At 39.4% G+C, this 13,337-nt stretch overlaps 1 protein-coding gene across 1 annotated transcript in view; it reads left to right on the top strand.

Annotated features, from left to right (window-relative positions):
- RYR2 (ryanodine receptor 2) overlaps window positions 1-13,337 on the top strand; it is a 736,030-nt gene that overhangs the window by 369,747 nt on the left and 352,946 nt on the right. The window contains exons 15-16 of the mRNA XM_064594590.1: window positions 514-697; window positions 3,300-3,435. Coding sequence (XP_064450660.1) covers window positions 514-697; window positions 3,300-3,435 — 320 coding nt within the window. The remainder of the gene's footprint in view (window positions 1-513; window positions 698-3,299; window positions 3,436-13,337) is intronic.

Below are 13,337 nucleotides of genomic sequence, written 5' to 3'. Positions count from 1 at the left end.
TGAGAAAACTTTAAAAATTAACATCATTGGAATGTATTTTTAAACAGGCAGGAATTTTCAGAATGGCAGTGAGGGTCACTGATCATGTAGCAGTTAACAGTTCCTTCTCCAAAAACAAAAAACAGGACAAGTGAAGTCAGAATTATGAAGCTGGGAAGCTGCATCTTAAACCTTGAAGTGTATGTAGTGATTTAAAATGAAAATCAATTGGTTTCTAAATACTGAGACCATTGGCTTTGTAGGAATTGGTTCTCGAGGCCCTTCAGGTTTTTGTCTAGGTGAGTTTCTTTTGATACTGGTGGTTTTAATATAGCATCATATATAGTTGACAAAATTTAGAATTTTTTATTTGAATATATTAATTATTGTTGTTTAAGGAAAACTAGGACCTTGCCTATGGGTTCCTTTTACAGTGGTGTAGGGAGAGAAGATAAAGCTTTACATCCTCTGTGGTCTAAAAAATAATAAGATTACAGATCGCTGATATAGAGAAATGTTTGCTATTTATTTTAGGGGCCTTGATGCGCTCAGCAAAAAAGTGAAGGCTTCCACGGTGGACCTCCCTATAGAATCTGTGAGTCTAAGTCTGCAGGACCTGATTGGCTACTTTCACCCCCCAGATGAGCATTTAGAGCATGAAGACAAGCAGAACAGATTACGAGCTCTAAAGAACCGGCAGAATCTCTTCCAGGAAGAGGTGAGTTTCTACCAACATTCGTTTTTTATGCTACTGTCTTAGGAAAACAACTTCTCTGTAGGGAAATTCTCTGACAGTTCGCATTTTGAGTTGGGTGAGCAGGTAAAGTATGGCATAAGGGAACCAGACCTTGGAGGAATCCTGCAATTATTTGTGTTTCTCTGTCAGGGAGTTCTCATTTAAAAAAATGTCCTTCCCCTGGCAAAGGACATTTTTTTTTGCTGTCTGCTCAGCCTTCATGCTGATCATTCATTGCACTGCAGTTTACTTCATGTTTGTTATATAAACATAGTATCTTGAAGTGTCTAAATGAATACAGGCTTTGAAAAACAAGAAGGTTTTTTTCTAATTTTTTTAAATTTAAATTTAAATTTTATTTTTTAAAGATTTTGTTTATTTATTTGAGAGAGAATGAGAAAAACAGAGGGAGCATGAGAGGGGGGAGGGTCAGAGGGAGAAGCAGACTCCCTGCTGAGCAGGGAGCCCGATGTGGGACTCGATCCTGGGACTCCAGGATCATGACCTGAGCCAAAGGCAGTTGCCTAACCAACTGAGTCACCCAGGCGCCCCAACAAGAAGGTTTTTCGACTGTTCAGGTTCTTGAGGCTACTTGGACGTGCCTGAGGGGCCACAGGAAGCTTTGTATTGGGAGGGAATCTGCCCAGGAGAGGCAGAGCTCAGGGCTCTCTGCTTAGAGCAACTCCACTTATTACTTTTATGTGCATTCAGTTTTTGTGTGTGATTTTATTTCATGCACATTCCAGTTAAAAAGAGCTCAAGTGCCATATTTCATAGACAGAATAACAGAAGGACTGAGGGATGTTTAACGATTCTAAAACGAGTGTCGGAATTAGTACCATATATTCAAGAGTTTCAGTGGGAGGATGTCAGAGGTGAGCTGGCAAATAAGGCTAGCTCAGCAGGTGTTCCCATTCTTCTCAGTGTTCCCTGTATGTGGAATAATGAATGTGTCTGAGTAAAAGTATCTTTGTGAAAGTATCTAAGAAAAAAGGTTAGAGAATATTGCTGAGGACCCATAAGCCCTAATTCTACATTCTTCTAGTCTGAAAACCGTTTCCTCATTTTCCATCAAAGGCCTTTGAATTTCACATTAACTTATGAGGACTTTTCACTGTGTATACAAAAAACTGATGTGTTTAGAGACCGTAGTGGTATGAAAGCACAGGGCAGGTCAGCATGAGTCAGTAACAACATGGAGTAGTTTGTTGGGTCCTTTACATTTGATGTGTGCCAAAATGTTAGACTATGCTGCATTCACTTAATATCCTGAAAAACTAAAATGAAATACTGGGCTGTGAAATTTTGAAGTATTGATTTGGATTTTTTTTTTTTTTTTCCAATTTCTCATGGAAGACAGCATGGATGGGGACCTAGAAATGTGCATAGGTTCATGGCACCTCTTACAACTCTGTGAGAAATAGGTTTCCTTGATCAGTCAACTTGAACTAGCTCCTCCTTTCATGTGCTTTGCCTCATTTTGGCAACCTTGATCTAGCAATAATAATAAAAGCATAATTTCAAATGTAGACAGCATCTTACAAAGCCGTATAATGCATTTTTATTTGCTTCAAAGATCTCTTTTCATGAGCTTTTCTTCATTTATTAGCTCTTTCATTTAATATTAAAAATAATGATAATGATCATGATCATAATCTTGCCTACCCTAAGAACAAGGATTCTTAACTCTTACACTTTTCTAGGGGAGGAAGAGAAGTCGTTTTCCTCTACTCCTCTTAGGTTCATTGGTTGGGGTCCTGCAGATTAGAGTGACAAAAGACAGATATATAAGAGAAAACAAGGTGTTTATTAACATGTGAATCATGCATATCCATGGGAGCACTCAGTGATGAGCAACTCAAAGGAGTGGTTAGAACTCAGGCTTATACAGCATCTTAACAAAAAAAGGACAGTAAATTTGTAGAAAAGGAAAGAGACAAAGGAAAGGAGTTTTGAGCTTCTAGGGGTAGCAAGTTGTGGGAAGGTGTATATATGGAGGAACTAGTGGAAGTTAAGGGTGAGTTAGTAAAGTTATGTAGATTCCTCTGTGAAGCCTCTGAGCTGATAAGTGTTGGGCCTTGTTTCTTGTGGTTAAGCATCTCCTGTCCTTCCTGGTAGAGGAAAAGGGCAGAGAGTTTTTCTTGTGTATGATTTTTCTCAGTTGCCTTCAGCTCAAAATAATCCTTATGCCAAAGTTGCATATCTTGGGGTGGCATTCTCTGAACCTCTTCATGTACCCCTCATGGTGGAACACAGTTGTGACTGATCCATTAATCCAGTAGTAAACCTTGCAAATAGAAGTATAAAGCACATGGTTTTGTATTGTTCTTCTGCTTCCATTTGAAAATAGCCCTCAGGACTTAAAAACCACTTGAATTATGTCAAGAACATTTTATTTCACATGCAAGTGTGTCTCTTCCTGACATTTAAATAATATGATCTCAGTTTTCTTTATGATTAACAGTCTTACTTTAAGCCAGGCTTTTTTTTTAATTTTTAAATTAATCAACTTAGATTTTTTTTGGGGGGGGGGGTCTGTGAGCAGAATCATGGTTTCTTATGGTAATTTGTATTAACCTTCCAGGGAATGATCAACCTCGTGCTCGAGTGTATAGACAGGCTGCATGTGTACAGCAGTGCGGCGCACTTTGCTGACGTCGCCGGGAGAGAAGCTGGCGAGTCCTGGAAGTCGATTCTGAATTCTCTCTATGAATTGCTAGGTAAGAAGTATGACGGTTTTCAAGGCAACTGACTCACGTCTATTTCAAATGATCACATAGCAGGTAATGTAGTTTCATGATACGCTTCTTCATCGAGGCTTTTAGTGTTTACTGTTGTTGCACTTAAAGCCAAGTGATGTTTATAATACTTATGTCCATCTCTGAGTGTGGACTGTGGCCAGAGCAGTGAATTGGTCTCTGGTTTATGGAGGGGAGTCTTCGAGGGTGTGAGTTTGTGGGTGAGGGACCTCTGTGTGAATTTGCATGAAATATTTCCTTTACGATTCTCAGGTTAGTACCACAAGACCCCTCTTTCTCCCTCACAAGAATCTTGTCAGGAACCTTCTCCCTTTTCCTCCTGTAGTCTTTTTGAGATTTGCGTTTGCACCCTCTATATGTGCTGGAGGTAAATTAGGAACGCTTGTGGTGGTTTGTGCTACATTCCTTTGACTGTATGCAAACATATGTCCTTAGTATTTTTGGCCTAGGTTATTCCACTAGCTTTCACTTGTCTCTTGTCAAGAACTATGAACTTGCAAGCGAGTGAGCTGGCCTCCAATGAGGATAAAGAGGTATAGTTTATTTCTCAAAGCAATGGATGAAGCCAAAATATCAGCATTCTTGGGGCCAATTCCTCAAACCCCACTTCTCATAGGACAATATGAAGGGAACAGTTGACATGCAGTGGATTGAGTCACAGGAAAGGAATTGTGAGCTTAGGGAGTCCAAATCAGTTACACTGGAAATATTCCTGCCCACCCTTTTGCTTTGGATGGAGACACCATCTCTCTCTTCCAAGGCTTCTTGCTACAAACATCCTTGAAAAGAAAACCCAAAGCAAAGTCTTTCAGTGGCTCCTTCACAAGACATGCAAAAGAGGAGACCCATGGAGAATGACCTCTCTCTTCACTTGTCCTCAGTTCCAAAATCCCAGATTCATCTGGTACACTGTAACTGCACATCTCTTCCATTTAGACATTTCTCACCTTTTTTCCCATCATTCCAGAAGGTGAAGTTTAACTTGCTTCGCCTGGTACTTGAGGCCCCTGTGAACTCTTCCAGGCTGGTCCTTGCCAGTGTCTTTCCCCTTTCTCTAGCCATACCCATTTCTGAGTGCCCTGTCCATGCTTCAGTGACATTTTCCTGCTCCCCCCTTTTCCAGAATTCCTGTATATCCTTTGAGGCCCAGTTTACACCTGACTTTTTTGAAGTTAATGTTGACTTTTTTCTAACTCTCAAGCACGATTGAACAGTTCCTTCTCTCTTTCTCTCTCTCTCTGCTTTCTTGGCACTTAGTATTTACTTGTGTTATAGCACTTACCCATTTCTTACTTAGTTACATATGTGCCTGTGAGCTCTGGGGCAAGAATGGTACCTTTTCTGATTTTTGCATCTCTGTCCTTTAACTTCATGTCTGGCACATGGCAGATACTCAGTAAATGTTTACTAATTAAATAAATTGAGTTCTGATAGAGTAGGAAAGTATAATTCCTAAGTAGAGAAAAGAAGTCTTGACGCATTTTTGTGTGTGTGTGTTAAGAATGAAAGGTAGTCAAAATATTTGGAAATTCTCTATAATCTAATTGAAACTCATTAAAACTTAATAATACTATTTAGCAAATAGAACTCTTGTGCCTGCTAGCATTTCTAATATCCTCCCTTTAGGTAGGCTATTTGATCTGCCATGAAAATTAAACACATGTAGTTTGGTACTTTCAGAATAAGGGGTAACAGTGGCTAGCATTTCTTTGAGCAGGACCCAGGCCACAGAGGCTTTCTAGGAATCTGGATTTATTATTTTACCCATGAAATCATGAGGACAAGGATTTTATGATGCCAACTTTCTAGGGGCTGCATTTCTTTTCCAGTGAAGAAATTACAGCACTGAATTTCTGTATTTGGTAGGGACTGACGTATGGTAGTGTTTTAACACCACAGTTTAACATCTTCACTTGCTATGACATGGGATTCATTTCTGTGACAAATTAGATGCTTAAGATCAAGAGGTGCCTCATCTGTGTGTGTTTGAGGATAGGAAGGATTATGTGCAGAGACAATGTTGTTGTAGAGAAATCTAGATAATGCGCATCTTACATTTTCACATCAGCTCTTTCCATAGTCTGTTACTTTTTTTGTTTCAACCGGTCCATGTGCTCATGTATCCATAAGTAATAAAAATGTACAGAGAGAATTATAATGTTTTTTCTAAAATCATAGAAAAAAATCTAATCCAGCAGAGTCAACACTTCAGTTTTATCATTTCGGGCTACGTATCCCTCAAGCTTATATTCCTTTTACCTTCACAGACTTCTTTGATTAAATCTCATTATTTTAGAACCTATTGGAGTAGTAGTAATAAACTCTACAAAATGCTGGAGACATGGAGAGTGGGAGTACTGCTCCTCATCAGAATTGGTTTCATGGTTTGATTTTTAATGAGACCATGGCTAAAGATATGATTTTTAAATGGTTTATTCAGAGTGTGGGGGGGAAGAAGCAGTTGTTATAGGTGGAATGATGATAGATCTCTTAGAATGTGTCCACTTGCAAATTACAGCCTCGACTCAAAGTGGCTCACACAGTGGAGGGCATTTATTGGCTTGTAGAGCTGGAAGTCAGCTAGTGGGTGTACTCAATGGCTTCATCATGGCATCCAGAGCCTGCCTCTTTATATCTGTTCTGCCTTCCACAAGGGTCAGCTCCCTCCAATGCCGGCTTCCCTTATGTGGCCTCAGTGGGCTGCCCTTAGCTCCAGTGCTGCATATTTCCTCTCTGACATGGAAGAAGTGAAAGAAGGCTGCTCCTTGAAATTATATTAGGAAAGAGCATGCCATTTCCTAAACCCCCCTAGCAAATTGCCTCTTTCATCTCATTAGCCCAACTGTGTGTGTAGTCTTTCCTGAGCTCATCATTCTTGCAAGGGAGGATAGGAATTTCACCAACACTGGCTCTGACTGATCAAGGACTCACTCCTGGAACTGGGGCCAAGCCCTTGGACTGCTTGGCTGCCCTACAGAGGTGAATGTTGCAGAGAATTCTGGGGAAGAAGCTAAAGTGTCCAGCTCAAATGTTAACTTAGATACTTGACTCATCCAAAAGGTTTTATGGACTAAATTCTAACCTGAGTGCCTTTATCCACCATGTGGCACCATGTGTAAACAGAGTTGGCACTCAATAAATATTTGTTTGAATTATTCAACAAATGTATTAGAGATTCCCATGGAGGTTAGATTTTCCTGTAACAGGTTAGATGTGGCCATCGAGACACTGTATTACATACCAGTGCACCTGTTACTCTGCCACCATTGTGTCTTTTTTCTTGAAAAACAAAAGCTTAATCTTTAATCCATAGGCAACAGTCTCTGAGAAAATGACCCTTCTTTTAGCCAAGAAGATCTCAGAATTAAAGCTCTCCTACTTGTATGACTTTGAACAGATAACTAAACTCACGCTCAGTTTCTTCATCTGCAACACTTAATCTGGAGTTCCTATTCCTGAAGATTATCATACAATCCCCTGAGTTGATGTAAAGTGCTAAGAAGAATACCAGGCACATAGTGAGTGATACCTATTGTTATTATACATATTATCTGTAAATGGCTATAATAATTCCCTTTATAATGATGTTGGATGGCTTAAGTATAGTAATGTATTTCAAATGCTTACCATAGTGTCTTATTGCTATTCTCATTATTCCTTTTTTTTTTTGGATGCTTTTATCACCATCCTCGTCCTCATTTACATAGTAAAGCCTTCTTTTTTGACTTCTCTTTCTATTCTTACTGTTTTTGCCTTTTAAATATACCTCAGAAGTTACCTGGGTGGCTCAATTGGTTAAGTGTCTGCCTTCAGCTCAGGTTGTGATCCTGGGGCCCTGGATCAAGTCCTGCATCAGGCTCCCTGCTCTTTAGGGAGCCTGTTTCTCCCTCTGCCTCTCTCTCTCTCTCTCCCTCCATCTCTCATGAATGAATAAATAAAATCTTTAAAATAAATAAATAAATATGCCTTAGAGGGGTGCCTGGGTGGCTCAGTCAGTTAAGGGTCTGCCTTCAGCTCAGGTCATGATCCCAGGGTCCTGGGATAAAGTCCCACATCTGGGGGCTCCTTGCTCAGCGGGGAGCCTGCTCCTCTCTCTACCTCTACCCCTCCCCCACATTTGTGCGCTCGCACTCTTTCTTTCTCTCTCAAATAAATAAAATCATTTAAAAAGAAATAAATGTGGGGCGCCTGGGTGGCTCAGTTGGTTAAGCGACTGCCTTCAGCTCAGGTCATGATCCCAGGGTCCTGGGATCGAGTCCCGCATCGGGCTCCCTGCTCTGAGGGGAGCCTGCTTCTCCCTCTCCTGCTCCCCCTGCTTGTGTTCCCTCTCTTGCTGTGTCTCTCTCTGTCAAATAAATAAAATCTTTATAAAAAAAAAAAAATAAATGTGCCTTTTCACTTGGAACTGTTGGATATAACAAGGGAATTTTCTAGATTTTGAAAATATAGAAGATGTAACATCATGATTATTGTAGATACATGGTGGCTCTTGGTTTCCTCATCAGAAAAGGGAGGAAATAAAGTTTTCTTCATAGTTCCCTCCAGGTTGAAAATTTTATATTCCATTGTTCCATGCATTCCCTGAACACACCCATCTCTTACATCTGTATCCTCCACATCTGGTATAGCTGGTATTCAATAAATACTTGAGAATCACATTGATAATCAGATGCTGTAAGATTTCTGGTTAATCTCTCTGACTCTTTTCCTTCTCTCCACCGATCTTTATTGGAGACATCGGGGAGCCCTCACACACTTCTTCATGAATTTCCGTTGACTCTCAGATAGTTGGTATGCACCCTTCCTGTTCTAGTCTTTGGAATACTCAAGCTCCATGTCTGGTCTGTCTCTCTCCCTTCTCACCTGTGACCTCACTCATTTTGTTTCTAGTTCCTGAGCTTTGGGTGCCTCCCATCCAGTACTTTTCTTCCAGAATGTCTAGAATATAAGAGGTCGATATAAGAGGTTTGGTAGACAGTACATATATATCTCTGTATTAAAGATCAATATGTAGATATACAGAACATATTTCTTAAATATATGTATCTTGTTTCCTTAATTATTTACATCCCATTTGATTAAGAAAGGATTTGAGGGAGCTATTACTTAAAATTGACACAATTAGAATTCCCCAAGACTCACATCTGAAAGGAAGATAACAGTATAGTAATCATAGATGCCAATAAGATAATACACAGTAATTGCAGACACACGCATATTTTGTGGCTTTTAAACTAATTTTTTCATGCAGCAAGAGACATAAGTTCTGAATGTACTTTCCAAATACACACCCCCCCCCACACACACACATATTCTTAACTTTAACTTTTACATTTTCACATTGCTACTCCTGAGAGTTTTTGTTAATCCCCCACACCTATCTCTCTCTCTCTCTTTTAATATCTCTCTTCAGGGAAGCTTCTTTTTCCATTTTGTTTGTTATTTCCCAAGTGTCTTGAATCTCTGTTCCTTTTATAGTCTTTTCAAAGGGTGTCTCTATAACAGAAACTGTGCCATGTTGGGAGAATGTGGACTTGGAGTCCAATGAATCTGGATTTAAATAAGAGTCTAATCCGTTCAAAAGATTAATTGAGTGCTTGCTGTCCGAGATGCCCTAATCTGGGCAGTGAGGGTCAGCTGTGACCAGGATATAGTCCCTGTTCCCATGAAGTTAATGGTTGAGTACGAGACACACAGTGTAAATAACAAAGCTTGTCATGATGCTGTGCAGTTACTGACTTTATTGCCTTCACCATCTTGATGCAAGTTACTGTTTAGTCATGTAAGTAAGTGATTAATACAGGACTGATAAATTTAACTACACAAAAATTAAAATGTTTATGATAAATGCTATCATTAAAAAAATAGTTGGGAATTTTGTAAAATATGCTATCTATATGAAAGACAAAGGCTCAGTTTCTGTAATATATAGAGTTTTCAAAAATCCATAAAAAAAAGGAAATATTGGGGGTGGGGGGATGGGTTAGCCTGGTGATGGGTATTAAAGAGGGCACGTTCTGCATGGAGCACTGGGTGTTACATGCAAACAATGAATCATGGAACACTACATCAAAAACTAAAGATGTAATGTATGGTGATTAACATAACATAATAAAAAAATAGAATAAAAAAAGGAAATATTATCTAATGGAAAAACAGACAAAAGATGGAGACAGGTAGTTCCCAGAACAACAAATAAAATAATAAAAGATTCTCAACATGATGAATAACTGCAAATTAAGATGATGAATAAGGATCATTTTTCATTTATTAGCTTGGCACAGATAAAAAATTTGATAACACCCGTTATTGGGGAAAATGTTGGGTAATATTTTTTTGGTGGGAGGGTAAATTGGTGGAATTTAAAACAAACTTTGGTTGGCAGTACACATAAAACTTAAAATGTATTTCCTTTTACTCCAGAAATTCTACTTTAAGATATGCATTCTAGAGATATATTTGCACAAGTGTGGGAAGGATGTCCACTGCAAAATTGTTTATAAATTGCATAAAATTGAAAACTATTTTTCTATCAAGAGGGGATTGGTTACAAAAGTAATAGCGTAGTACTGTGTTATTGAAAATTGAGATAAACACATCATTGGGAAAACTGTATTAAGACGGGCCAGATTGCTGTTCTTTTTAGCATGGCCATCTAGGATATGGTATTAAGTGAAAAAAAAAAAAAAAAAAGATGAACCCTGTATGCACATTAAGATTCCAATTGCATCGTATTAGAAATATGTAGAAAAAGATATGTTCTTGTACACCCTGGACATTTCGGAAGGATGCACAGAAAACTTCTAGGTGACTGCTTTTCCGGGGACAGATCTTTTACTTTCCTGTGTGTTCCATTATGTATTTATTCTTACTCTATTTACACGCATTACTTCTATAATCGAAAAAGTCATTAACATAAATGTGTAATGTTACACAATTGAGGATGAAAGGGAAAGCTAGTATATTAATTCCAGTTGAGTGGAGAAATAGAATATTTATAAGTCAGTGCATGCATATAAAGAAGATCTCTTTCAGTATATACATGGTAGGTTCACTGGTGGTTGTTCAAGGTAAATAGAATGATGAGAGATTTTGTGGCTTAAACCTTTCTTTGACTACTCTTGATTTTCTCTTTTTATTGTAGTGAACACTGATTTCATGATTAGAAAAAAAAACGAATACAGTCTTAGGTTGACTTAACCATCTGCTGCCAATAATTTTTATTGGAGTCAGTATGATCATAAGATAAGTAACCATCTCTACTCGAGGATATACTTCAGTCTGTCTACAAAAGTATCAGATCTGCAGCAAGATTTGGAGTTCATAAGATATTTATACCTCACAGTCCTTCCTTACCCAGCTATCAGGAAGTTTGGCTCAGGTATCATTAACTCCAAATTCATTAAGCCTCCTTCCAGTGCTTCCAACGAGGAAGACTGTAGATCTTGTCTGGGCTTTCTGTGTGGAAATAAGCCGCCTTCTTTTTTTTTTTTTTTCTTCAGCAGGTGTATTTAGCATGGAGAGAGCAGGTGGGAATGATAATCTATAATAATTTAAAAATTTGACACAGATATATTTAAATATATGTGTTTTAGGTGGAGAATGACAAAAGTAGATTTATGAGCCTGCCACCTGGAGGAACTGAGAATCTTAGAGACACCAATATTCATAGTTTAAAGGCATTGCTGTCGCATGCTTCTGTATGTCTTTTCTGAAATCCACACAATTAATCTGTAGGAGGCTTGCAAGCCAGGGTGGTTTTCTAAAGATGTCTGAGAAATGGCTCGTTGGCAAACTCTATGAATACTTACTTTATGAAGATTCAAAGGATGAAACAAACAGCAAAGGCCATAGCCCTCTCAGGAAAGGAGAAGTTACCGGTTTCTGAATACTTTAACACTTGGAAAGGGTAAGAGTGATGAAGGATTTTGGCACATCTGGGGCATTCTCCTGGTGTCATAAGGAGGCAGATCTTCTGAAATGCCGTAAACCACTGGGGGAGGTAGTCAGGAGATGTAAGAGGAGGGCCTTGCTTCAGACTCGCTTATACCAGGGATTACTCTGGCATCTGAGCGTACAGATGTTTCTATGTTGTCCTCCAGGAAATCCTGACATTTTATAAACAAAACACATTATTTCTTTTCAACTTGGTAATAATCTCATGTCTATGAAATGACCATGACAATCACTAATCCATTTTTTAAAATTTTATTGTTATATTAATCACCATACATTACAGCATTAGTTTTTGATGTAGTGTTCCATGATTCATTCTTTGCATATAACACCCAGTGCTCCATGCAGAACGTGCCCTCTTTAATACCCATCACCAGGCTAACCCATCCCCCCACCCCCCACCCCTCTAGAACCCTCAGTTTGTTTCTCAGAGTCCATAGTCACTCATGGTTTGTCTCCCCCTCCAATCCCCCCCTGCATTTTTCCCTTCCTACTATCTTCTTCTTCTTTTTTTTTTTTTTTTTAACATACAATGTATTATTTGTTTCAGAGGTACAGGTCTGTGATCGCTTAGCATAATACCCTCTAGTTCCATCCACGTCAATTGCAAGTGGCAAGATTTTGTTTTTTTGATGGCTGCATAATATTCTATTGTATATATATATACCACATCTTCTTTATCCATTCATCTGTTGATGGACATCTTGGCTCTTTCCATAGTTTGGCTATTGTGGACATTGCTGCTATAAACGTTGGGGTGCATGTACCCATCTGGATCACTACATTTGTGTCTTTGGGGTAAATACCCAGTAGTGCAAAGGCTGGGTCGTACAGTAGCTCTATTTTCAACTTTTTGAGGAATCTCCATACTGTTTTCCAGAGTGACTGCACCAGCTTGCACTTTTAATGGAAATGCATTTTGGAACCTATTTTATGAGATGCCTTCTTAATCTCTTGATACACGACCAGGATCCCACCCCTCCTAATCTCTTCTAGATCGGGGGTTCCAGCAGGAAGAGACTGGTGATGGGGGGCAACATAGACTGGGCAACATAGAGTGTGGACTCTGGAATTAGAATCGCCTGGCTTTAAAGTCTTGGCTGCACTATGAGCTGCGTAAGCAGGAACTCACTGCTATCTCTACTTACCTGCTCCACGAGCTTGCTGTTGTTTGTTTCCTGATGATGGTAGAGAGGGAGGAGAGAACATAGCATGGTTTTTTTTTTTTTTACTTGATTGTGTGGCTGCCTCTTCTCTGGCTCTAGCCAGAAGGTTAAGCTGTCATCCCTGGTGGGGGGATTGGAGGGACTTGGCAGCAGCTGGGAGCTGACTTTTTTCAGCAGGCATGTTAGATGTTTTTAGCTGAGTCCTTGCTTGTGGGACAGGATAGCTGCAACTCTGTTCTGGGTGGTTGTTGGATGAGTCCACAGAGATGCTCTTCGCCAGGATCCATGAGAAATGCCCACGCATTCTTGGCCCAATGCAGTGTTGTAGGCCAAGCCATGCAAAGCAGTTGTTCACTGCTTCTTTTACACTGTCCACTTACAGGGCAGGGTCATCAAACCTGAGTTCACAAGGTCCCCGAACAGCAAGGACCCTTCTTCAAGCTTCCCAAGAAGTTTCTGTGGCACAGTACTCTTAAATTTTTCAACAACATTCTGGAGTTTTTGTTTATTTTTGGTTTCTTGGGTTATCGGGATTTAGGAGCAACCACTTGTTAACCTGGATATTAAAAAAAAAAAATCTTTGTGAATTCTAGTTCTTTGGTCCCTCATTTGTCTGTGCTGGAATGATTAGTGTTTCCAGACTTTGCATATAAGCTCCAAAGGAGAACCTCGTTTGATTTCCTGCTGTATCTCTTAGACCTAGAGCAGTGCCGGATGCAAAGCAGGTAATCAGTATTTGTT

The sequence above is a fragment of the Mirounga angustirostris genome, unplaced genomic scaffold (assembly GCF_029215605.1).
Source record: "Mirounga angustirostris isolate CCGP_5_RB_7025 unplaced genomic scaffold, mMirAng1.0.hap1 SCAF_6, whole genome shotgun sequence".
NCBI lineage: Eukaryota > Metazoa > Chordata > Mammalia > Carnivora > Phocidae > Mirounga > Mirounga angustirostris.
This window is presented reverse-complemented; position numbering and strand designations above follow the sequence as displayed.